The sequence below is a fragment of the Propithecus coquereli genome, unplaced genomic scaffold (assembly GCF_000956105.1).
Source record: "Propithecus coquereli isolate 6110/MARCELLA unplaced genomic scaffold, Pcoq_1.0 Scaffold381, whole genome shotgun sequence".
Classification (NCBI taxonomy): domain Eukaryota; kingdom Metazoa; phylum Chordata; class Mammalia; order Primates; family Indriidae; genus Propithecus; species Propithecus coquereli.
In genome coordinates this window covers 1,129,411-1,156,544 of record NW_012149519.1, presented here as the reverse complement: position 1 = coordinate 1,156,544, position 27,134 = coordinate 1,129,411, and the positions used below count along the sequence as shown (strand labels likewise).

At 33.8% G+C, this 27,134-nt stretch overlaps 1 protein-coding gene across 2 annotated transcripts in view; it reads right to left on the bottom strand.

The window, feature by feature from the left end:
• The window catches only part of ATF7IP (activating transcription factor 7 interacting protein), a 66,263-nt gene that overhangs the window by 22,743 nt on the left and 16,386 nt on the right, over positions 1-27,134 (bottom strand). For both annotated transcript variants that reach the window (XM_012652174.1, XM_012652175.1), the window contains exons 5-8: positions 19,681-19,746; positions 9,812-9,885; positions 9,149-9,237; positions 5,638-6,276 (exon numbers count right to left, since the gene is read on the bottom strand). In XM_012652174.1, the coding sequence (XP_012507628.1) occupies positions 5,638-6,276; positions 9,149-9,237; positions 9,812-9,885; positions 19,681-19,746 (868 nt within the window). The remainder of the gene's footprint in view (positions 1-5,637; positions 6,277-9,148; positions 9,238-9,811; positions 9,886-19,680; positions 19,747-27,134) is intronic.

The window sequence follows — 27,134 nt, the reverse complement described above, 5'->3', positions numbered from 1 at the left end:
CAGAGATTGCCTTTTAAGTCCATCCAAGATTGAGCACTTATATAAATAAGCTTTCAAAAAATTATTCATTTTGGCATGTGAGCCTAAATATAAGTTAAAAAGATGGATTAATATTTGACATCTCTAGGTATAGCAGAGTAAATTGAAACAGGATTGCCTTAAATGTATTTTATTGGTTTGCTCCAGAACTGAAATATACCTTTGTTGAAATATAAATTCTTTCACTTTTGTTACCTAGCATGATTCTTAGACTCAATTGTCTCATAGCTACAACTATTCACACAACTGTAACAATATTCCTTAGTCTACATTTTCAATTAACATTCCCCATCATTTTATTATAAATTTTTTCCCTTTTTTTTTTCTGGCAGGGTCTCATTCTGTCACAATGGCTAGAGTGCAGCAGCATCACCATAGCTCACTGCAACCTCAAATTCCTGGGCTCAAGCAATCCTCCTGCCTCAGTCTCCTGAGTAGCTGGGAATACAGGCACACATTCACCCTGCCTGGCTAATCTTTCTATTTTTTGTAGAGACAGGGTCTCGCTCTTGCTCAGGCTGGTCTTTGAACTCCTGACCTCAAGCAATCCTTCCACCACGGCCTCCCAAAGTGCTAAGATTATAAGCGTGAACCACCGTGCCTAGCCCCTCAATTCTTAATGTAACATTTTACAGTTTCACTACATTGTTTTTGTTTCCTTCTACTATCTACCTTAGATGACTTCGGAAGTAAAAAGTTATAACTCAATCTATCACTCAACAAAATTGTTCAGGATGCAAAATCAGAAACTGCAGCTTAAAATCCTTATTATCATATGGACTACATCTCTATCTTGTTATCCTTAAAAGTTACTGTCACTTTTAACCAATGCCACATTTTTACCATAGTCATAAAAGTATTTTATAAGAATTAAACTAGCAGTATCTCTTAGTAGGTCTGGAAAATTGTTATAGAAACAAAAACAGAAGGTAAAATGTTCATTCATTTAACTCTGTCCTTGAAGAAACTCAAATGAAATTATGGTTGAAGAAGTAATTGTTTGGTTAAACTCTAGTTTTCTTCTACTCTTGGAATAAGAGATATTTAGTGAAACCTGACAGTATACATTATATATGAATTATATATAACTCTCCCCCAAATCCATTCTTCCTTTAATGTCTCACTTGGTAAATAGCATTAGCATTTTAAAAAGTCTTAGAAATCTGAGTCCTCTTTGAGTTCTCCATCTCTCTTACTCACACCTAAACTTTTATCAATAAATTGCTACGTACTGGCAATTCTACCTCCTGAATAACTTTTACATCTTTTACATGATCACCATCTCACATCTCTTGTAGCTCACTACAAGAACCTCCAGCTTCCTAACTGTCCTCTCTAACTCCATTCTTACCCCTCTAAACCATTTTCCACACTGCAGCCAAGGTTTATAGATATTACCTGCCCTCCTCCCACCCCACAAAAATACTTTAACCCCTATGTTCCCCATTCTTCCATTCATTATCTCAAACCTTTCCAGATCTCCCATGTCCTCTCAAAGAAACCTGCATATCTTAACATTCATAACATTTGTAATTAATTACTTCTTGAATGGCAATGTTCCCTATTTGATTGTAAGCTTGGTGAGAAGAGAGACTATTTTGTATATTTCTGTGTGTCTACAGGACCTTAGAACAATACAGGCATTCACTAGTTCATGAATGAATGAAATTAGCTGCAATCTGAGCCCTAAATTTCCAAGCAGCCACTAGGAATACATTTACTTTACTATAAATAGAAAATACTGACTTAAAATCCATAAGGATACATTGAAATATAATAAAATATTAGGTCATTAAACATGAAATGTCAATTTCAAATGAAAAGTATAGTTTATTAATCTCAAACAAGAAGCAGTACAATTAATCAAAGTATGCACCTAAACTATCAACACAGTTTTGCTATCTTAACAGTAGCTTGTTTATGCCAGCAGCAAAGAAGCCTGGAGAGTGAGTGGCAATGAAATCATGAAAGGCATTTTCCACAGCTTGTTGAGAACTGAATATTTTTCCTTGCAAGAAGTGGTCCACAGCCTGGAAGAAGTGGTAGTCAGTTGGTGCAAGGTCTGGTAAACATGGTAGATGAAAGAGAGTTTCCAAGTCCAGCCTCTATAGTTTGAGCAGCATTAACTGTGGGACATGTGGTTGAGCCTTGCCTTGCAAGAGACCTGGCCTGTCTCTACTGACCAAACTTAGCTGGCTCAATTGCAAGCATCCTCATCATTTCATCCAACTGATTGCAGTAAATACCGCTGTAATAGACTGACCAGGTTGCATAAGCTGCAGTGGATGATACCAGCTCTAGACCACCAAACAGATACCATTAGCCTTTTTTTGATGAATATTCGGTTTTGGACTATGTTTCGGCACTTCAACATTATCCAACCCTTGTGCCAAATGCTTCCTATTGTCAAAAAGAATCCATTTTTCATCACATGGGACAATACGGTGTAGACATGGCTTGCCTTTGTGTCGTGACAGCAAAGAAAGGAAGGCTTCAAGACGGTTTCTCAAAGCTCATTTAATTCATGCGGTCCCCAGTTTCTTTACCTTGCCAATTTGTTTCAAATGGTCCAATATTGTTGGAATAGTAACATAGAACCTTGCTGCTAATTCACACATAGGTTGAGATGGATTCTCTTCCACTACAGCTTTCAGCTCATCATTATCCATCTTGGTCACAGGTTGCCCACGTGGCTCATTTGCAAGATCAAAATCACCGGAACAGAACTTCTCAAACCACTGACATCCTGTGTTTTCATTAGCCACATCCTTCCCAAACACTTTGTTGATATTTCGAGCTGTCTGCACAGCATTGGTTCTATGACAGAACTCATATTTGAAAATAACACAAATTTTTGACTTTCTATGGTTTCACAAAAACTGCTCTAAAAAAAAAAAAAGGTGAAAGATAATCAAAAGGCAAACCAGGCATTTGCAAGAAGAGGATGTACCTTCACAATAGAAATAAAACAAGAAGATGTCAGCGATACCAATGTCCTTATTACATAAGGAAATCAGACATTTCATACTGAATAAAATGAATGCAGTCTAGTTATAGAGCATATGTTTTTATTAAAAGTAAATGAAAAAAATAAAAATAAAAAATAAAAATAAATTATACCTGCATAAGTATAGGACTTAGGCATGTATTAAAGTTGGTGTCAACTTTCATATTTACCCAAAATTTGTTATTTGGCTTCAGCTATGTTTTGGGAAGCTAAACTGCCAAAAGCCTACTTTAACATCATTTATGGCACCCTTGAAATTATAGCTTTTGAATATAATCAAAAAACATATGTTTTTACATGATCTCATTTTAACTAACATGAAAATAACATACAAAGATTGTAATTCACATTTATTCATTTTCAAATGTAGGTAAGCATTCTAAATGGAACTTGAAGATCTCCTTAATATAATTTAAGCATTAAAATATATAAATGTGTTAAATATTCATGTTAAAATATAAAATTTCATATTTGACTATAAAGGTACATTATCACAGAAGTATTAATAGAATGCTGAACGAATTAAAGATTTTGAAAAATATTAATTTTATATACAAAAACGTTGAGAACAGTCAAATTAAACAGACTGTTTAATAGTAATAGGTACTGTGTTACTAATAGTATGCATATTACTTTTTTTTTTTTTTTTTTTTTGAGACAGAGTCTCACTGTGTTGCCCAGGCTAGAGTGCCATGGCGTCAGCCTAGCTCACAGCAACCTCAAACTCCTGGGCTCAAGCGATCCTCCTGCCTCAGCCTCCCGAGTAGCTGGGACTACAGGCATGTGCCACCATGCCCGGCTAATTTTTTCTATATATTTTTAGTTGTCTAATTAATTTCTTTATAATTTTAGTAGAGACGGGGTCTCGTTCTTGCTCAGGGTGGTTTCGAACTCCTGAGCTCAAACAATCCGCCCACCTCGGCCTCCCAGAGAGCTAGGATTACAGGCGTGAGCCACCGTGCCCGGCCTAGTATGCGTATTACTAACAGAATGCATCGACTATATAATTTTGGGAATATACTCTTTTTGTTCCATCAAATGCTCATAAAAATTTTAAGAAAACAGAATAATGAAATTAGAATTCTAATATTTGTACAAGTGTTCAGAGTATGAGCATTCACAACATTAAACAAAATAGTCTTTTAAGTTACTCATTTCTTTTCAGGCCATGGTTTTCCAGGAAAAGTTCTATATTTAGGAATAGAACTCATCTTGTGACCATGAATTAAAAACAATGTCAACTTTGCCTCAAAACTTCACAAAGAGGAAAAACTCCAAAATTATATAAAACAATGTCCATCAATAAATCATCTGACATATTAAAAAATACTAAGACTTCAAAGAAAAGGAAATTACAGAAAAATGAAGTGTCACCCAAAAATCTTGCTTGTCCACTGACCTCAAGTAAAAGTAAGCATATCTTAGTGTTGAAAGCATGAAAGCATCCAAAGAATAATGTGGTAGCAGATAATACTAAGAAACATTGTCCTTGTACTACATAAACATTTAAATTATAAATATTATTAATAATAATTGCATTTTCACATAAAATCAGTTCATTCTTATATCCCAGATGTTCATTATATGAGGGTGATATTCAGCTTCAGCCCAATATTAATTTTGATCTGCCACTCATTTATTTTCTTGACAACTCTGTGAAATACCATCACTATTTTATATGAGAAAACACACTTAGAGAGTTAGCACATTTCTAATGGCTACATGACAAATAAAAAGTAAGGCTTGTGTATCTCACTTATAAAAGTAATTTTGTACTTTTGAATCTGTTTCATATATTTCCTGGTCATTTACTACATCAGTAAGAAAGAGCCTATATCAATTTCATATACACATGCTATCTACCCATTCTTGCCTGTCTTTCCAAAAGTAGTGGGGATATGTGAAGTCAGAAATGAATAATCAAGTTCAAGAATACACACAAATTATATGTTTTCTAGGAACAAAGACGACAGAGTTTGGCAGATTTTAAATACATATACAATCCAAGTTCTCCTTTTTTGCAATATTTCTAAGTAAAATATAAACATAATCATATGTCATATGGGAAAACACAGAAAAAACAAGAAGGAATCAAACATTTTGTAGTAAATGAGAGAGGGAAGAACCTATTTTTACATTGTTCAAATTTGGAAGATGTTGAGTATGAATGCACAAAGGATTTTCCCAAATGGGTAAGGAAGATATGTGCTTTATATTTTTCTCTTATAAGCATATATTATGTAAATTAGATACTTTAAAATATGTTTTATTCAGATACTCCTGGCAAATGTATCATAAAAGTAATTCATGATTCTTGCTACAAAGATGAAATTAAAAACTCACCAAAATTAGGAAAATTACTAAAAGATAAAATGCAAATGCTAACTTCTCACTCAAAATAAACCCCCTCTCAAACTTCATTTTAACAACATCATTTCTCTTAGGTATCTAAAAAATTACTAAAAACAATCTCAAGGAAATTCTCTTTTTGTTCTTCAAATAATGCTAGCCACTTAACCAAAAAAAGTTCAATCATCTAAAGGCCATTAACATGCTTACATTTCTATTATTAAATCTATGCGGTGACTTACCAATTCTTGGGGTGGCAGTACTGTTCTGTTCTGCAGGAGACGAAGTACTAAATGCAGAAATTGGAATTTTCATCTGTATAGGACCTCGATTATTTGGTGGACTATAGAGTCCTGATGGACCCACTGTGGGTAAAGAAGTCCTTGTGGCTTGTACAATAGAGTGTGCTGTTGGAACAGCCTGTACAGCAAGTGTTGTTCCTAATGGTGCAGCACTGGCAGGAGGGTTCCTCTGAATACTAGGACTGGGCACAGAAGGAACATTGTTTGGTTTAGTGGGATTTGGCAAGGATGGCAAGGATACTGGATTTTTGGTAAGACCACTCACTGCAGGTGGGCTTTGCACAGAAATGAATTCAACATTGCCAGATGGTTGATTGGTCACCAAAGTCCCTGGATGGCTTTGTAGTAGCTGAGGCTGGGAGGATACCGCAACAGGTACGTGCAAAATCACTGGCAAAGGTTGTAAAGAGATTGTAGGTTGGGGATTTCCACTAGGCACCTGAGCAGTAGCAACTACTGTAGCTGTGTTGGGTGCAGGAAGAACTGTCGTCGTTGTCAGAGAACCCGAGGTCACTGGAGTCTGCAATTTAGGTTGACTACTGACAACTGTTGGAGGAGTGACAAGATTGGTTGAAGATACTATAGAAAAAAAACAGAAGTCTCAATTTACATGGCTATCTCAATTTATCAGCTAAGCTAATACACTGCATTAAGTACAGTAAAGTCTTTTATAATAAAATTTTTTCCAGATTTAAATTCTGGAAATTCTTAGAATTAAATTCCTAGAAGCATTTTGCTTTGGTATACTTGGTATATAACGAAAACCACATATGATTTATGATTACTATGGAAGATAGCTACCTGGGTATCAAAATAGTCTCTAAAATTTGTTATAATCCCTTCAGAGTAGCTAACTGGAAAAACAATTAAAATATACTGAAAACTAATTAAGTAAACATGTATAGATATTTTTGAAACTACACTAAAAACATTATAAATGCATTACAACACCAGCAATATATAAACTCAAATAGTAAATCTAGAAAGAATCAAGACCATTAATAAATAACAGGTAACCTTAATCATCATATTTTATCACCGAGACCATGTGAAACCTGTGCCTGTGGATGAGTTGTACTGAATTCTCCAGGAGAAGAACTACTGAGGGAAGCTTCCCTCTATTAACACTATCGACATTTTATGTTATGGACAACAGCACTGAGTGAAGATGGGAGATGAATTAAGAAATGAGGGGCCGGGCACGGTGGCTCACGCCTATAATCCTAGCACTCTGGGAGGTAGAAGCGGATGGATCGTTTGAGCTCAGGAGTTCAAGACCAGCCTGAGCAAGAGTGAGACCCCGTCTCTACTAAAAAAATAGAAAGAAATTAGCTGGACATCTAAAAATACATTTATAAAAAATTATCCGGGTATGGTGGCGCACACCTCTAGTCCCAGCTACTCGAGAGGCTGAGGCAGAAGGATTGCTTGAGCCCAGGAGTTTGAGGTTGCTGTGAGCTAGGCTGACGCCACGGCACTCTACTCTAGCCCAGGCAACAGAATGAGACTCTGTCTCAAAAAAAAAGAAATGAGGGAACATATACAAAAGAGCAGAGAAAATAGAAATGCTAGTCACTAGAGTTTTATAGCAATTTTGCTTCAACTATTTGTGTTTATTCTTATTGGAACAGTTTTGATATATAAGACCAAATTTTTTTCTCATTGTTTATAGTCAGTCTTTCCAAAATCACAGGCACACTAGAATAGTAATTCTCGAAATATGGTCCAGGGGGATGCTTAGAGTTTTCTGAGACCCTTTCAGGGAGTTTGCAATGTCAAAACTATTTTCATAACCATAATGACATCATCTGGCTTTTTCAATGAGTGGACATTTGTATGGAGCAAAAGCAACGGTGTGCAAAACTTCTGGTGCCTTAATCCAAAAATCAAGTTAGTGTAGTGACCAACTGTCACTGCATTCTTCATGCTTACAGTAAAAGACAAAGTCAGTTTCACTTAAGAATGTCCATAATGAAGCAGTAAAAACTATTAATTTTACTAAATCTCAAACCTTGAGTAAGAGTTCTTCTCAATATCCTGTGTGAACAAACAGGCAGTACTTAAAAAACACTACTGCTGCATACCAAAGCAGTAGTAGACTTTGCTTGGTTGATTCAAGGAAAAGTAATTGTGCAATTGAGTTGTAAGCTAAACTAGCAGCCTTTTTCAAGGTAGACTATTTTTACTTAAAAGAATGACTTACAGATGCACTGATTATTCCCATTTAAGTATTTTACAGATCTTTTCTTAAAAATAAAACGAGTAAGGCAGTCACTTCAAAGAAAAAAGCCAACAGTATTTATTGGCAATACTAAAATTTGAGCTTTAAAAACAAACATTAGAACTTTGGGAAAAACTTACATCTATCATTGGGAGTATGAAATGGCAGGTTCCTAAATCCCTAAAGAGTTTTCTGAGAAGAACTGATGGTGAAATTAATGTGACTGAAAAAAAATTATTAATGAAATGTATCAACATTTGGAAGATTTGCATAACTTAGTGAATATTTTTCAAATAATTAATGAATGATATTAGTGAAAGATCCACCCAAGTGCAAGGTAGGTGAGTGGATATTAATGGAAGAGTCAGAAAGGTTCATCAGTATGATTTCAGATTCCACTTTGCAACTAGCCTTTAAAAGAAACTAATAATTAACGGTGTCAAAGAATATTCACAATTATCTGTAAGAGCCAGTGCTTTGTACCTACATATTTGTAGGAGCCTGGATTTCCTTCATATACTTCAGCCAAATCAACATATTAAAACAGACTGAAAGCAGATATAGATTTGTATCCAGCTATCTTAGCTGTCTTAACATTTTAAGCGAAATATTAAAGAGATTTTTGAAAATATAAGACAATAACACCCTTTCCACTGATATTTTTAAGCTTGGAAAATACAGTTATTTTTCATTAAAAAAGTGTTTTTGTGTTAGATATTATGGGCTTATTATGTTTAAATGAATAAACATTTTCAAAATTCATTTTAATTTCTGTTTCATTTCACTGATAGTAAATATTAATTGATATAACTCACATAAACAAAAGCTCTTTGGGGTTCTTAATAATTTCTTAAGATTGCAAAGGGATCTGGAAACAAGAAAGTTTGGGAACTACTATGATAGAGATTTGAGTATCTATACTGTATTTTCATGCATACTTATCTGTGACCCTGAATTTTTTTTTTTTTTAAGAGACAGAGTCTCACTATGTTGCCCAGGCTGGATTTGAGTTCCTAGGCTCAAGCGATTCTTCCACCTCAGCCTCCTGAGTAGCTGGGACTGTTGGTGTGTGCCACTACACCCAGCTTGATTCTGAATTTTTAATAAAATTTTGTACTTAGACCAATGTGCCCAGTTTTTAAATCCATTTCAACCACAAAAAAATGTAAGAAAAGAGAACCAAAGCTTTCAATTCCTAAGAAAATGTGTTTTAGTGTTTAAACAAGTTACCTGTATTCATAGGAGTTTGAAAGGATGGTGGTGCACTCTCGCTTACATTTCTTTTGGACTCCAGCATCTGTCTCACTGTGCCTGCATTTCTATGAAATATATATACACACAAATAGTCAGTGGTATGCCACTCTGGGGGACACCAATTGATGTATAAATTGATATATAGAAAAGGCAGTGGCACAAAGGGAAAAGGGGTAGATAGACGTGGGTTTTGCAACCCTAAATTGCAAGCAAATGCACTGAGGCATAGCTGGCACACAGACTTCTAAAGGCTGGGGTCTATGGCATTAGCAAAGAGCCCTCTTCTTGTATTCTAATAACAATACTTACCTTGAAGACCAAACTTAGGCCCTAATATATACAGACATTAGTCCTTCTCACCCCTAACAGAAGCATTTCTCCATTATTTGAGAGAATATTATTTACAACAAGTGGTTAAAACCTATGTAGTGACCAAAGAAAGCCTTACAATAAAGAAGCAAAAGTAATATCCGTAGATGAATAGCATAACAAAGCAGGAAATATACTTAAGTATATCAAACACTTATCTCTACATAAATACATATGATTACATTGCAAGATTCTTCTATAAAATAAAGAAAATCAGAACTCTGTTCTGCTATTTAAAAACCAGACAAACAGACCATTTATAATTCTCACCTGTAAGGCATAGTATTATTGCTGTTGACATCATTTACAGACTTTCCTGGTGATAGAGGTGGGTTTGGTGGATTCTGGGGGGAAAAACATCAAAGTAAAAATAAAACTGAACATACAAGGAATCTTAAAAAAATATAAAACACCTTTAAATGCTTTGTCAATATATGATCTGTTACTTTTATAATATAGTAGAAAACATTACTAGCTGAGACAAGAATTTGAATCTTGGCATTGCCACTGGTTAGTTGTATCTCAAGCAAATAATTTACTCTGCTGAAAGCAACTGCTTATGATTTGAAAGATGAATAAAATAATTCCTACATCTCAGTGTTCTTGTAAAGATTAAATAAGATAAAGAATGTGAAAATGGCTCACATGGCTCAATAAACATTAACAATATATTAATAAATCTAGAGAATAATTAGACTCATTCATTCAATAAATAGCTAGTGAATGCCTACTATTTGGCAGGCATAACAAGCATGCTAGCACCAGAAATCCAACAAACAAGGTAAGTGGTGTCCAAGGTCACAAATCAAAATTCTCAATCAAAATAATTTGTAAGATTTTATTCGCAAACATAATACTTGCCACTATGTGACTTAAATAATTTCATAAAAAGATGTCAAAATTCTAAGCTTCAGTAACAACTTATTTCACCCTTTTCCCCAAAACCAAGTAATACAGAAAGGGAATTCTTAACATGCATGTATTAATTACCATTATTTAGGCCTCCATCACTAATAACACTAGAATCATTTATTTCTTACAATGATAAGAATAAATAACATAACTCTACTTAAGATTAAATCAAGTGTAAGAATGACACATATTAAACCAAAAGTGGTTAGTGCTTAGAATTATATCGAGCAGATGCCCCTGATCACTTTGGATGCCTAGTGGGCCTCAGAGAACAAAGGCAAGACCCTGAGCTTGCTACAGCACCAGAGAAATTGCAGTAATACAGACAAGACAGCACGGGGAGTGCAAAAAAAACCCTGTTTGCTAAAACATCAAAGGCTGCAATACCAAAGATAGGCACTAGGGGGAGCTCCAGAGTAAACCCAGGCAAACCTCTTCAGATGGGAAATTGTAACACAAGCAAAAGTCCAAAGAGGACACACCTCCAAAATAAGGTTTTAGAAGCCCACAGAATCTCTAGCCAGGATTATTAGTGAAGATCTTTCTGTGTACAAAGACAGTGTAAAGAGACTGGGAGAAAGGGCTTGTTTTTTTCAAATGGTCAAATTTCAACAAAAGATAACAAGGCATACAAAAAAAAAGGGAAACATGACCCAATCAGAGAGATAAATCTCTAGAAATCAATCATAAAGAAACAGAGATCTATGAATTATCCACCACAGAATTCAAAATAACTGTCATTAAAATGCTCAATGAGGTAAAAAAGAACACAGATAGAAAACTAAGTAGAGCTGGGTATGGTGGCTCACGCCTGTAATCCTAGCACTTCGGGAGGCTGAGGCAGGAAGATTGCTTGAGTCAGGAGGCTGAGGTTGCAGTGAGCTATGATGACACCACTGCACTCTAACCCAGGCAATATAGCAAGACCCTGTCTCAAAAAAAAAAGAAAGAAAGAAAAAAGAAACTAGTGAAATAAGAAATCAGGAAAATGGTACATCAATAAAATGAGAATATCAACAAAGATACAGAAATTATAAAAAAGAATCAAATACAAATTCTGAAGCTAAAGAATACAACAGAAATAAAAATTCTCTGTAGGGGATTAAAAGCAGGCTGGATCAAGGACAAGAATAAGTCAGCAATTCTGAAGACAGGTCACTTGAAATTATCCAGCCACCAGAGGAACAAAAAGAAAAAAGAATGAAGAAAAGCAAAGAAAGCTTAAAGGACTTCTGGGACACCAATAGGCCAACCAATATATATGCATGAGGGAAGACAGAGCAAGGAGCCCATTTATAGAAATAATTGCTGACTCCTACCAAATTGGAAGGAGGAGATTAAAAAAACAAATTAAAGAAGCTCAAATAACTCTATCACTAACCATAAAATACCTACACTAAGATACATTATAATCAAGCTGTCAGCGTTACAGTTAAATAATCTTAAAAGCAGCAAGAGAAAAGTGATTTATAACATACAAGGAGTTCCCATAACATTATGAGCAGATTTCTCATCAGAAACCTTGCAGGCCTGAAGGAATGGGATGATATATTCAAAGTGCTTAATGAAAGAACTGACAATCAAGAATACTATATCCAGCAATACTGTCCCTCAAACATGAAGGAGAAATTAAGGCTTTCCCAGAGACAGAAAAGATGAAAGAGTTCATCACCACTAGACCAGTCCTATAAGAAGTGCTAAATGAAGTCATTCAAGTATAAATGAAAGCACACTACACAATAACATGACTATACAAAAATGTAAACCTCTCTAGTAAAGGTTAATACAGAGACAAATACAGAATCCTGAATTCTTGTTATATTAGTGCATAAATCACTTTTAATTCTGGTACAGAATTTAAAAGACAAAAGCATTAAAAATAACTATTAAAATATGTTAATGAATATACAATATAAAAATGTGGTATGTAGTATCAATAACATCAAGTTGTGGTAAGAGAGATATAAAGGAGTAGAGCTCTGATATGTGATTAAAGTTAAGTTATTAACAGATTAAAACAAATATCAATATATCTATATTTATACAGTTATAACTTCAAGATGTAAAGGGATCAAGAGAGGAACAAAATAACAAAAGAGAAGCCAAAATCAAAATAGTAAGTCCCTTCCAATTAGTAATTATTTTAAATGCAAATGGATGAAACTATCCAATCAAAACATAGATTAGCTTAATGTACCAAAAAAACCAAGATCCAACCATATGCTGTCTATAAGGGACTCACTTTAGATTAAAGACAGAATGAAAGGGAAAGGATGGAAAAGATATTTCCAGCAACTGGTAATGAAGAGAGTAAGGGTGACCATATTCATGTAAGACAAAACAGACTTTAAGTCAAAAACTACATTGTCTAAAGAGACAATGAAGGACATTACATAATGATAAAAGAGTCAATTCACTAAACGTAATAATTATAAATATATATACACCTAACATCAGAGCCTTCAATGTGAAGCAAATATTGAAACTGAAGGGAGAAATAGACAGCAACAAAATAACTTTTTTGTGATTCGGTCTTGGTAGGTTGTATGTTTTTTAGGAATTTTATCTATTTCTTCCTCTTAAAATTTTTTTTGGTGGTTTTTTGTGTGTTTTGTTTTGTTTTGTTTACAAGACAGAGTCTCACTCTGTTGCCCAAGCTGGAGTGCAGTGGCATTGTGATAGCTCACTGCAACCTCAAACTCCTGGACTCCAGTAGAAACTTCGATATACCACTTTCAGTAATGAATAGAACACCAGACAGACGATCAGTAAGGAAACAGGACTTGAACACTGTAGAACAATTGGACCTAACAGACATATATAATACTCTGTCAACAGCAGAATACACATTCTTCTCAAGTGCACATGAGACAGTCATGGATAGATCATATGTCACAAGTCTTAACAAATTTAGGAAAAATAAAATCATATCAAATATCTTTTCTGACCATAATAAAGTGAAACTTGAAATCAACAAAAGGAAAACAGGAAAAGTCACAAATATGTGGAAATTAAATAATACGCTCTTTTAAAAAATCAATGAGTTATAGGGGAAATTCCACAAGGGAAATTACAAAATATCTTCAGATAAATGAAAATGAAAATATAATATACCAAAACTTAAGCAGTGTAAGCAATGTAAAAGGGAAGTTTATAATAAACACCTTATAAAAAGAAAGATTTCAAGGCCGGGTGCGGTGGCTCACGCCTGTAATCCTAGCACTCTGAGAGACCGAGGCGGGCGGATTGTTTGAGCTCAGGAGTTCGAGACCAGCCTGAGCAAGAGCGAGACCCCGTCTCTACTAAAAATAGAAAGAAATTAATTGGACAACTAAAAATATATAGAAAAAATTAGCCGGGCATGGTGGCACATGCCTGTAGTCCCAGCTACTCGGGAGGCTGAGGCAGGAGGATCGCTTGAGCCCAGGAGTTTGAGGTTGCTGTGAGCTAGGCTGACGCCATGGCACTCTAGCCTGGGCAAAAGAGTGAGACTCTGTCTCAAAAAAAAAAAAAAAAAAAAAGATTTCAAATCAATAATCTAACTTTATGCCTCAACCAGAAAAAAAACAAACTAAACCAGAAGTCAGAAGGAGGAAAGAAAGAATGAAGGGCAGAAAAAAATAAAATAGAGAATAGAAAAATAGAAAAAAAATCAACAAAACTAAGAGTTGGTTTTGAAAAGATCAACAAAATTAACAAACCCTTTAGCTAGACTTAAAAAAGCCAGAGAGCTGACTGAAATAAAGAAAATAAGAAATGAAAAAGAAGACATTAGACTGATGCCACAGAAATGGAAAGGATTATACAAAAGTACAGAACAACTATAAGCCAGCAAATTGGATAACTTATAGAAGAAATAGGCTGGGTGCAGTGGCTCACACCTATAATACGCTTAGCACTTTGGGAGACTGAGGCAGGAGGATCGCTTGAGGCCAGGAATTCAAAACCAGCCTCAGCAACATAGTGAGACCCCATCTCTACCAAAAAAAAAAAAAAAAAAATTTAAAACTTAGCTGGGTGTGATGGCATGCACCTGCAATCCCAGCTACTCAGGAGGCTTGAGCCCCGGAGTTTAAGGTTGCAGTGAGCTTTCATGATGCCACTGCACACCAGCTTGGGCAACAGAGTGAGACTCTGTCTCAAAAAAAAAAATTTTTTAAAAACAAGAAATAGATAAAATTCCTAAAAACATACACCTACCAAGATTGAATCACAAAGGAAAAAAAAGGAAAAAATCTATAACTAATAAAGAGGTTTAATTAGTAACAAAAACCTCCTAACAAACAAAAGCCCAGGACCAGATGGCTTCACTGGAAAATCCTACCAAATAAATAAGGGAATAATTAACAAACATTCTCCTCAAACTCTTCTAAGAGAGGGAATACTTCCAAACTCAGTAGGCAATCATTACCCTGACACCAACGCCAGACAAAGACATTAAAAGAAAACTATAAACCAATATCCCTGATACACATTGATGTAAAAATCCTCAAGAAAACATTCGCAAGCCAAGTTCAAAAGCATGTTTAAAAGATTACATATCACAACCAAGTGGGTTTATCCATGGAATGCAAGGATGGTCTGACATGAAAATCAACATAACAATAAGATGTTAAAAGAATGAAGGACAAAACCCACATGATCACCTACCTCAATTGATGCGGAAAAAGGATTTGACAAAATTCAACAACTTTTCATGATAAAAACACTCATCAAACAAGAAATGGAAAGAAACTAAGTCAATTTAATAAAGGCCATGAATGAAAAACCCATAGTTAACACCATATTCAATGGCGAAAACTGAAAGCTTTCTCTCTAAGATCAGGAACAAAAGCAAGCATGGTCATTCTTGCCGCTTCTATTCAATACAGTATTGGAAGTTCAAGCCAGAACAATCATGCAACAAAAATAAAAGGCATCCAAATCAGAAATGAAGAAGTATAATTATCACTGTTCACAGATGATATTATCCGAGATGGAAAAAACCCTAAAGATTCCAAAAAAAAAAAAAAAAAATCTGTTCAAATTAATAAGCAAATTAAGCAAAGTTGCATGATAAAAAAATCAGCCTGCAAAAATCAGTTGCATTATCTATACACTAGCAATGAACAATATGAAAAAGAAATTAAGAAAACAATTCAATTTACAATAGCAGCAAAAAGAATAAAATATTTAGGAATAAGCTTAACCAAAGAGGAAAAAAATTGTACAATTCAAACTACAAAACATTGCTGGAAAAAATTTAAGGACATAAATAAATGGAAAGATATCCTATAGTTTATGGATTAGAAGACAATACTGTTAAAGTATTTATATTACCCAAAACAATCTGCAGATTCAATGCATTCCCTATCAATATCCCAATGGTATTATTTCTTTTGAAGAAATAGAAAAAAATTACAAAATTCATATAGAATCTCACGGGATCCTGAATTGCCAAAACAATCTTTATTTATAAAGAAAAACAAAGTCAGAGGTTCTTACTTCCTGGTCTCAAAATATATTATAAAGCTACAATAATCCAAACAGTGCGGTGCTGGCATAAAGACAAATAAACCAATGGAACAGAATAGAGACCCCAGAAATAAACTCACATATATGGTCAAACGATCTTCAGCAAGATTGCCAGGACCAAACGATAGGAAAAGAACAGCCTCTTTGATAAACGGTACTGGGAAAACTGGATATATACATGAAAAAGAATGAAATTCTTCATCATATGTAAAAATTAACTCAAAATTGATTAAAGATCTAAACATAAGAAATAAAATTAAAATTCTGTAAGGAAACATAGGAAAAAGGCCTCGTGAGATTAGATTTGGCAATAATTTTTTTGTGTATGACATTAACAGCACAGGCAGCAAAAGCAAAAATACACAAATGGGTCTATATCAAACTTAACAACTTCTGTACATCATAGTAAACATGCCCACAGAATGAGAAAAACTAATCACAAATCACATATCTGATGAGGGGTTAATATCCAGAATATATAAAAAACACCCACAACTTAACAACACCAAAAACTAAGTAGCCTGATTAAAATGGTCAAGGAACCAGAACTGACATTTCTCCAAAGACAAATGGCCAAAACAAGCATATGAAAAGATGGTCGACATCACTAATCATTAGGTAAATGTAAATCAAAACCACAAGATGTCGCCTCACATCCGTTAGGATGGTCACTATCAAAAGAACAGAAAATAAGTGCTGACAAGGATGTAGAGAAATTGGAACCCTTGAGCACTGCTGGTATGAATGGAAAATAGTGCAGCCTCTATGGAAAACAGTATGAGGGCTTCCTCAAATAGCTAAAGGCAGAATTACCATACAATCCAGTAATCCCTCTTCTGGGTATACATTCAAAAATAATTGAAAACAGGTTCTTGAAGAGGTATCTGCACACCCATATTCACTGTGTTATTCAAAATGGCCAAAAAAGGACAGCAGCCCAAATGTTCACTGACAGATAAAAGATGAAAAAGTTCTAGAGATCTGTTATACATAATGCGAATATAGTCAATGCTACTTAACTAACTGTATGCTTAAAAATGTTTAATAAGGTAAATTTTATGTTATGTGTTTTCACAATTAAAGACAAAAAGAATTCTTAAAATTAAAAACTATAGTGTACAATTTAGATATAATCCAAAATTTAACTGGGAATCAATTAAGTGATTTTCACCAATATAGAACAAGTATAAAAAATGTCTTGACTATTATTTTATAGAAAGAACTAGAAAGGATGAAAGGCAGTGATAATAGTCATCAGTCAGTATAACAGATTAGATTATGAATGTGGTCTTAGTAGCAATCAGCCTATGAGGGTTTTCTGTTCTTATAGAAATTAAAATAGAAAATATTTTAGGACAAGTCTGAATGGTAGGGTTTGTTTTAACTGGTTAATAGAGGACCAAGGAGCAAATCTAAATAAAAGAAAAGCACCTAAGTCATCCTGGTTTGGTTGTTTGTTTTTATGAGGGGGAGAACTAAAGAGCTAAACATTCTATATCCTTCCTATTTTTAAAACCTAAAAAGAAACAAGTGTAAAATTATAGTGAATACTATAATTAGAGGGCAAAGAGTTCAGACAAAATAAAGAATTTAAATCATCATAACCAAACATGAGGCAGTGCGATAACTGACAATTAAAATGATTATACATAATCAAGTATACTTTAAAAAATCGGCAGGAGTGCATTCCATGCATATAAGTCACCTTCATAGGAATTAGAAATGAAAGAAAAAAATTCTTGGACTTTCTAAAAATCTGACTGGAAAGGAGAAAAATATTAACAAGAATAGGTAGAAAGATGGCACTAACCACAAGCTAATAAAGAAAGGCACAAAATTTGAAAGATTCAAGACCACTTTAACATTTTTCTTCAAGTACCACACACCATAACTGATCAAGTTAATCATTTCCAATCTTAAGGAATTATAATATATATAGTATTTGTTCCTTGTTTCAATACTACTTCTAGTTCTTCAAAATGGAAACTCTTCAGGTACCGCAATACTTTCATCTTTATTCCTTAGAGTGTCTGCCTAATAGACAAGAAGAATTGGAAAGTAGTTTCGAGAACAAATTTGACATGCACTAAAACTGAAAAGTACACAGTGGGCTGCACACTGCTTCGTTCTGACAGGAATGAAAGGAAAAAAGTGGAAATTCATACTGTACAAAACAAATGGAAAAGTTTCAAAGACAAACGTTTGGTCAGACATACCAAAATTAGATTTTCTTAAATAAAAGGTTTACACCTATATTCTAATATAAAAAATAAAATAGCTCAGCTTTTACATTATAACAAAGAAACAAAACTAAGAAATGGAGCTTAGAAATGGACAGTTAATTACATCATTTAAGGAGACTATAATGAAAAAAATCTTTGAGTCTGACCAAATAAAAGTTTGATGAGATTAGTCTTTACAGAACAAAGACAAAAACCAACTATCAGTTGGCTTAAGAAAAGAAGTCGAAGCTTAAAAAGTTAAGTAAAAAAAAAAAAAAAAAAAAATAGAGATAGAGAACAGATTAGTGAGGGTAAAACCACAAAAGAGTAACACGAGGGGGTCCATTTATGGTGACAAAACAGTTCTATCTCTTAACTATGGTGGGAGGGGGCTACATAAATCTATACACATGATCAAATTGCATGGAACCAGACACATGCACACACACAATGAATTCATATAAAAACTGGTGAAAACTGATAAGGACTATAAACTACTTAACAAATTTATATCAAGTTTTTGGTTTTGATATTGTACTACAGTGATACAAGACTTAACCATTGAGAAAAATTAGGTAAAGAGTTTATAGGATTATGTCTAAGTACAATTGTTGCAACTTCCTGTGAGTCTATAATTACTTTAAACTAAAATTTCTTTTAAGAACTAAAGAAGATATGAAAATACATCAATATGGAAAAATCTCTAGGAATAACTATTGAAATTATTATTGTTATTGGCAATTACTATGTACCAGACAATGGAGCTAAAAAAACAAAGAAATGTAACTTCTTCAAAAAAATTTGAGAGGAAAAGCAAAGAAATCCAACTAAAAACTATAATGCAACATACAAGTGCTATGTTAAAAAATGAATGAAAATAAAAAAAAAATAGAGGAATAAGAAGATAATAAATAAATAAAGGAAACAACAAAAAAACCAAAGCCAATTTGTTAAAAGAGGGTAATTTATTCTGTGATCTTTAGACTTAATTCTATATACTAAAAAACATTTGCAGTATTTAAGGCAATAAAGTGACTTAATCTAATCCCCATATATTACAATTAGAACATAACAGAGGACTGACTACACAGGGAACAAAAGAGGCTAAGTATAGGAATATTACAAGCTGTGGAATACCAAAATACCTTGAGGAAAATAAGAGACTAGACTAGGAAAACTGGCAAAAATTTAAAAGAAACAAGGTAAAACAAATTCCAAAAACATAATTTTAAAGATGGATAGAAAATACAGCTTCGAGAATACCATAACATAAAATAACTAATATAAATGTTGCAATGTGAGAATAGTAAGTGAGGATTAGAAAAGGATTAATTAGTTCTAGAGCTGCAGATCCAGAAATAACATACAGGAGTACATAGTATAAAAGCAAACTTAAGACTTGTAATAAGAAAGAGTTTTCTTCTAATCCAGCACTTCCTAAGATTACCACATAGAGCTAAATATTAATTATGCAAGAATAGAAATTCTTACTTCTTGTCTTTTCTTAAGATCTTCTTTGGCTGCTCCAAACCGTTTGGTTAACCTGGCTATCTTGGCCTGAAAAAAATAAAAAAAGAAAGAAATGGAAATTAAAGTGTCAATATAACATTAAAAAATAACCCATGCACACATAACAAGAAATCCACAGATAACAGGATCCTCAGAAGATGTAAGAGTACAGAAAATAAGGTAAGCTGATTATAAAATATATACTTGGAAAATACAGAAAATCTTAATGAAAACTGAAGTGGCCCCTGAACTCAATACCCAGATGTAAACACTCTTAACTAGGTTAGCTGGTTTCCTCCTAGAACTGTGGGCATTGCTCATATATCGGTACATTCCCGAGCTTGTGTTTTGTGTTATTTTTTAAAATAGCTGGAACCACACATCATTTTCTCGCTGAAATTATAAAGTGGGTAGATCTGCAAGTCATAAAGGCTGCCTTGCAAATACTACTTATGGATGTAGGCACAGGCCTTTTACTAACTGTAATATTTTCAATAGCAGTGCAGAGGCATGCTCATATATTACTTTTTGAAATACTTAATTCCATATTCTGTTAATTTCTAACAATCTGATAAAAACGTTAACCTGATGGTATCAACATTTGTCACTGAAATTATTAATCATTTGTACTGCTTATATAAAGTGCCTGATCACGTATTTTGCCCAAATATACATTCAAAGGAAAATTGAAAATAAAAAGAATTATTATCACATCATCACATGAATATTTGGTTGTATTTCCTTTCAGTCTTTTACTAAGGTATAATGTGATATTCAATTGCTTCAGTTGTTATTGCTGTAGTTACCATTTTAAATTAAATATATTTTCAAGAATATTAAAGTAAACTTTTCAGTATGTTCATAGGCCTGCCTAACAAAGAACTCTGCCACAGAATTTCTTTTATTCAATATAAAGGTATTCATTTCACAAAAATAAGAAAAACATATCACCTACTTTTAAAGTTTCTTTCAGAAATCAGTCACTTCTAAAGGAGACCTCAGATCTTATAATGTATGTTAAGTCCAATAATATGGCCTAGGCAATCAGTCACCTATGACTCCCAAAGATGAAGATTTTCCTCAGGACTTAATTATTTATGCATATCTTTGTTTTTTCACTTTTTGTTCTTTTATTTGTTTTATATTTATACATATCTTTAAAGGCCAAGGACATATAGCATAATTTCATATTCCTGAATATGGGTTTACCTTTCTGGTAACTAAAATATTTCAAATAATTTTTTTAAAAAAGGTATATGGGAAGGTATTTTCTGTGTCCCAACTTACACAAGAATGCCTTTCTTATTTTCTTTAGTCAGATTATCTAGGTATCTATAAACTGTATAGTATGTATAGTATCATTATTATTCTATTATTATTTAAAAGTGAAAATAAAAAAATCATTTTGTATATGTTAAGTATATGGAAAAAGGTCTAGAAAGACACATTCCAAAGTTAAAAGTGATTACCTCTGGAGGCCAAGATTGACAGGAAGTGGGGGAGAAGGTAAACAGAAGAACTTTGCTTTCACGTCATATACATTTGTAGTATTCAAATTTTTTAAAGGAATTATCACTTAAAAAACTAAACCAGTAGCAAAAAACTAAACTCAAAATGTGGACATTAACTTACTGTCTTCTGACATTTAATATTATAAAAAAGAAATCAAAGAGCAGCCTTTTTTTAGTTTTACATAGGAAACTGTACAATTTTTATTATTATAATTCAAAATATCTACCATAATGTGTCGAAGAATAGGTCTCTAGTTTGGCAAGTATTCTGTGAGACTTTTTAAAAACGCATAAACGTGTCTTTTTTTAAGTTCAGAAAACTAATATTCTATTTTGCCTTTGATTACTACTTCTATTTCTTTTATTCTTGGTTTCTTCCTTAGGTATACATATAATTTCTTATGTAATGGAACAACGGAGCTGTTTAAATATAAGTCACATAAATTGTTGGGAATCAGACACATTGGGCCTTGTTTAGCAAAATGGATAAACCAAGAATTTTTTTTCATGTGTACCGAGAAATCTCCTAGGAAATAACTGTCTAAAACAAGTTAATCTTGCATCAAGTTTGGCCTAATAACAAAATATCAGTACCCAAAAAAATAAGTGAATAAACTGACACACGTTATCTATTATTCAAAACTATCTTCTGCAGTAGGCTGCTATAGATTTACTTCATTGGTGGGAAGGATAAGTAGAGAGACTGAAAGAAAAAGTATAATAGCTATTGTCAGTTAAAACTACTTACAATTGCATTTTCTAAGTCACAAACAATGGAATATTATATTCTAAGGTGTGTTCACAGCTTTTCTATTTCCTTAAAAAAATCCAGTTGAAATTTTAAGTATTCTGAATTTGTATAGTGATTTGAAAAGAATCAAGTCCTCCTGTCTAGGAACATGGTATGTCATTGGTGACTCATGTTTTCTTTTTTTGTCCCTTTTTCTTCAAAAGTGTCTTAAAAATTTCTTTTTAGGTTTATTCTTAAGTACTGACTTACTTTTAAATAACTACCATATGTGAAGAAACCTTTTTCTCATTATATTTTCTAATCCGTTGTTGATGTATAAGAAAGCTACTAGAGTATGTTGTTCTTATATGAGGCAGTTGGTAAATTTCCTTCTTCATTCAGCAGTTTGCCAAGTTAATTCTATTGGGTTCTCATTTACCAATCATTACTCATTTTTTTTTCTGTCTCATCGTATTGCCCAAGACTGCCACCAATGTTCTAAACAGCAGCATTTATTAATAGGCATTGTCTGAGTCTCAACTTTACTGGAAATATTTGCAATGACCCACTATTAAATATGATATTTACAACTGGTTTCTGATAGCTACCCTTTATAAGGTTCAAGGCATTTCCCTCCTATTTTTTCCATGAATGGCTGGTGAATTCTAACAAATCCTTACTTGGCATCTATTAAGGCAATCACACTATTTCTCACCTTCTCTCTGTTAGCATAGTCAAATATAATTGTTAATACTGAACCAGCCTTACATTCATGAGAGAAATCCATGTTCAGGAGTAAAACTGGACTGTTTTCTTCTTGTGCTACAGAACTTCACAGTTAAGCTTGCTTCATAAAATGAGGCCTCGACTTTCTCAATACTCTGGACCAATATATATGAGATGTGAATTGTCTGTTCCTCACAGATTTGTCAAAATTTTCTGCCAAAGCTTTCTGGGCCCAATGACTTCTTCGGAAATAGATCTTTGACAACAGTTTTAATAGAAGCACTCAAAATTTTAGGGTTTCTACTTCCTTTTTAGATAAAATAGATTTCATTGGTATAAGGTTGTAACATAAAAATATTCTTAAAGAATCTCCTCTGGATCTTTACTTGTCTCCTTTTCCAATCCTTGTGTAGTTTATTTGTACTTGTTTCTAGGTGAAAGATTTATTGAACCAAGTGAACAATTTGTCTCAAATGTATTCAATTGAAGAATTTGTCCCTGGTACAAACAGTACTAAAACATGAAAGTCAAAATATTACATTAGTTAACAGAAAACTGTTCTGATATATACAATAAAAGAGAAATGAAAGCATTAATTTCAAATTGATAATGTCACATAAATTCAGTCAAATATAAGTCTAATATATCTCAATGAACTCCTCTCATGGTCTGACACTTTGCTTTACATTTGTTCCCATAGGACTGGATGTCCTGAATATTATTATACACAGTCCCTCAGAGTGAATGGTAGAATCAGGCTGAACTACATGTTGCAAAATAGGCAGCAAAGTTTGGGCAGAACGGTTGCCAACAATTTCCAAATAACCAATAGCTGTACAATGGTTAGTATCTATAATACCAAAAGCCCATATTTCCCTATTCAGAGCATGACCATAATGATACTTGATTTTGTGGCTAAAACAGGACTCGTCAATTTACAAGTAATGACCTGGACCACCAAGCTGTAAGGGATGCAGTTCAAAGAAATGCTTGCATGCTTGACAACAGAAATTATAGATGTCGACTGTAGTATGGGCTGAAATTACAGTAACAGCAGTAGTCGCTTTCTCTGTGACTTTCATAGACCATAAGAATAGAAGATGAAGCCACATGTTAATGGAAATTTGAAATTTTTGAAAAAAGTTCCCTTTCAGAAGGAGATCCATGATGACTGGGAACCCATTTCTACAAATAGCTGTCTTTGCATTGGCATTGTACCATCCACTGAAAGAGTTGGTGACATGAGGAACACTTAGGAGCCGTCAATAGCAAAATACACTGCTTCAAGAAGGAAGCTAGGAAACCTTGGTAAATGCCAGACCTATACCTCTCCTCATCCCATCCCTCCAAATTACTGGGGCTGTATCTTTAAGGTGGAGGCTTGGGTACCTGGAATAGAATCGTAAGTTCCTGGTCAATGGAAAGTGGTACAACGTTCAAATTCTAGAGTTTCACACACTGAAGCTGAAATTCTGATTTCCCCACTTATTAATGGAAATCAATGGCCAGAATTTTTGAAATGTTGACAATAATAGGCTGCAGTATATCTTGAAATAAACTATCCATTGGGAGAGGTGAAATGGAAATTTTCTCAAAAATAAAACCACTAAAAAAAAAATAAGTAAAATTTAAATTGGACCCACAGGGGTTGATCACAATTGAGGAAATGATCTGTAAGGCCCTCAGAACACACAAGGGCAAACAGTTTAACTGAAGACTTTTACCTGCAGGGACAAACTGTTCAATTGATCTGATTTATCTACCTTTAATCTTCTCACAAAATAATAAGCTGTTGCCTTATTCTTCAAAAAGGGTTTCGTTTTTGTTATTTTTACTAATTCCTTCCATATGCTTGAGGTTTAGTTTGTTATTACTGTTTTACCCTAGAATAGGAGATGAACACATAATGTTTCTCTACCTTTTCTGCTTGTGAATAATGAATTTAAGGTTATAAATTTCCCTTTGAATACTGCTTTAGCTTTAACCTATAGGTTTTGCAATTCTTTATGCCATTTTATATGCCATTCTTTAATTATAGTTCTAGTCTAAAGAGTTGAGAATTTCCATTTTATTTCTTCTTTGGAATTATCTGGAAGTATGTTTTAGGGGGAGGCAAGGCCTGGAAGGGGTAGAAAAGCTAACTGTTTCTTGGTAATGCACTACATAGTTGCTACTGAATGAACAAAAAATGACAATTGTTAGCATTTTAGGACTTTCATAGAAGTTACTACAGCTCTAATCTGACAATGTAACAAAGACATATAAACCTAAAAATTATACATCCTTCTGCTTAAATGATAAAAATCATGGAAATAACTGTTGGGACTTACCTTACAATTTAACATCTCTAAAAAAGTTGAAATACATAAAATTTTCACTATTCAGAAAACAACCAATCCCTCAACTATACAGAAAATTATTACATATAATTAATTCTCTATGTTCGGCACTTTTCATTTGTCATAAAATCTTCTGGCTTTAGCCATATATTCCAATGTTGAAAATCGTTCCTGCTTTTAAAAACCTTTTTGCTATAGAGAAAAGGAGCTAATTATTAAAACCAGGGTTTAATAGATCATGTGAACAAAAGTCATATCAAGCCAATAATGATTCAAAACATTAAAATGACTTTAAATAATCCCAAAGTAGTCCCTTTTAAAAATACATAAAAACGAATAGTTTAAAAATCCACAAAAATCTAATTTCTTTATCTACAGAGAACTCTGCACATTAAACATCACAGCAGAATAGAGAACTTTATGAACTTTGCTCTAAAGTCTATATTACTCAATTCTATTTCTCACCAAATTTTTAAACATATAGTGAATTTTTACATTATAGCAAAATGATCATAAGTCCCTTAAAAGTCTTTTTTTGTAACTAGTGTTAAAAAAAGGTCACCATTACTAAAATTAATGATTATGTATGTTAAATTATTTACTCATTAAAGCAAAACATCTAAGCCATACGTGATTATTTATTTTCAAATGTGTTTTAACTTTGAATTTTACAAAATTCTTACTGTCTTTTGCCAAAGTCAGTCAGATATAATACACGAATGAATATACATGCAAAACAGGAACATGTGCTCAACTATTAAAGTGAGATACAGAGTACTATACATACATGGTAGTATTTTTAAGAAGTTTATTGCTAGTTGAACCTAAAAAATAGTAAATAATTTAACAAAGCATACGATTATTTGCTGAAGTATGTGATATAGACTTTAAATGGTGGAGTACTTGAAAGTAATAATTATGAAAAAATATTGGAACAGAATGAGTGATGTCACCAAAAGACAGCTGAGCAGGGAACTCCAGGGTTCAGTCCCTTCGCAAAGCAACTAATGAGCATGCCAACATTGTCAGAATCAACTTTTGCACAACTCTGGAATCCAGTCAAAACTTACAACAACCAGAGGAAGACTTAGGGAGGATGAAACTGCTGCTTTGTGATAAGAGAGCACTGCGGCCTTTTAAATCACCTATTTATCATTCCCCAAATCCAGCTCAGCAACAGCTGTGCGGATGGCAACTGGGGCACCTGATGCAGGTTGCTAGTGCCAAAGGAAGCAATATAGACTTTATTTCCAAAGAATTTTGAGTATTGGCTGAGCTAACCAGTAACTCCTTCAAGAACCAACACAAAAGCTGGCCTTTGTTTCCTCAAACTCTGAGCAACTCCCAAGGCCGGGGCAGCTCTCCCTATCAGCTTTTCCACAAAATATTTAAAGGCACATATATTCTCTACAGCAGCCTGGAACAAAGGACAAAAATGGAGAAAAGCAATAAACAAAAAGCCCTGAGAAGGAAAAGGATGAGAAAGGAGATATATGGGGGAAAGGGGGCTTGTAAAACTCTTTCACATACCAAGAAATGGAGAAGGCTATGTACGTGACCAGAGTAGGATGCAGAGCTCAGAAAGGGCCTTAAAAGGCCCTAAGCTTTCAGGCTCTGGCTGGCCTTAAGATTCAAATCACGCAAGTAATAAAAGATAAGGCAGGTTGGATAAGGCAAGTTGTAAAGGGCCTGGCTAAGCCTTGAAGGAGTACCCCAACACAGAGCCAATCTACAAAGAATAGAAGAACATACTTTTTCTTTTTCTTTTTTTCTTCTTTTGGATCCAGGCATTTAAGGTAGCACCAACTGACTGCTAAGATAATGAAACACAGACTTCAGTGGATACACATGACAAAGAATATACATACTTTCCAAAACATTAGAAAAGCTAGTTTAGAAAAAAAAAAAAAAAAACGTTAAAAAGTTAGTCTAGGCTGGGAGCGGTGGCTCACGCCTGTAATCCTAACACTCTGGGAGGCCGAGGTGGGTGGATTGCTCAAGGTCAGGAGTTGGAGACCAGCCTGAGCAAGAGCGAGACCCCGTCTCTACTAAAAAATAGAAAGAAATGATCTGGACAACTAAAAATATATACATATATAGAAAAAATTAGCCAGGCATGGTGGCGCATGC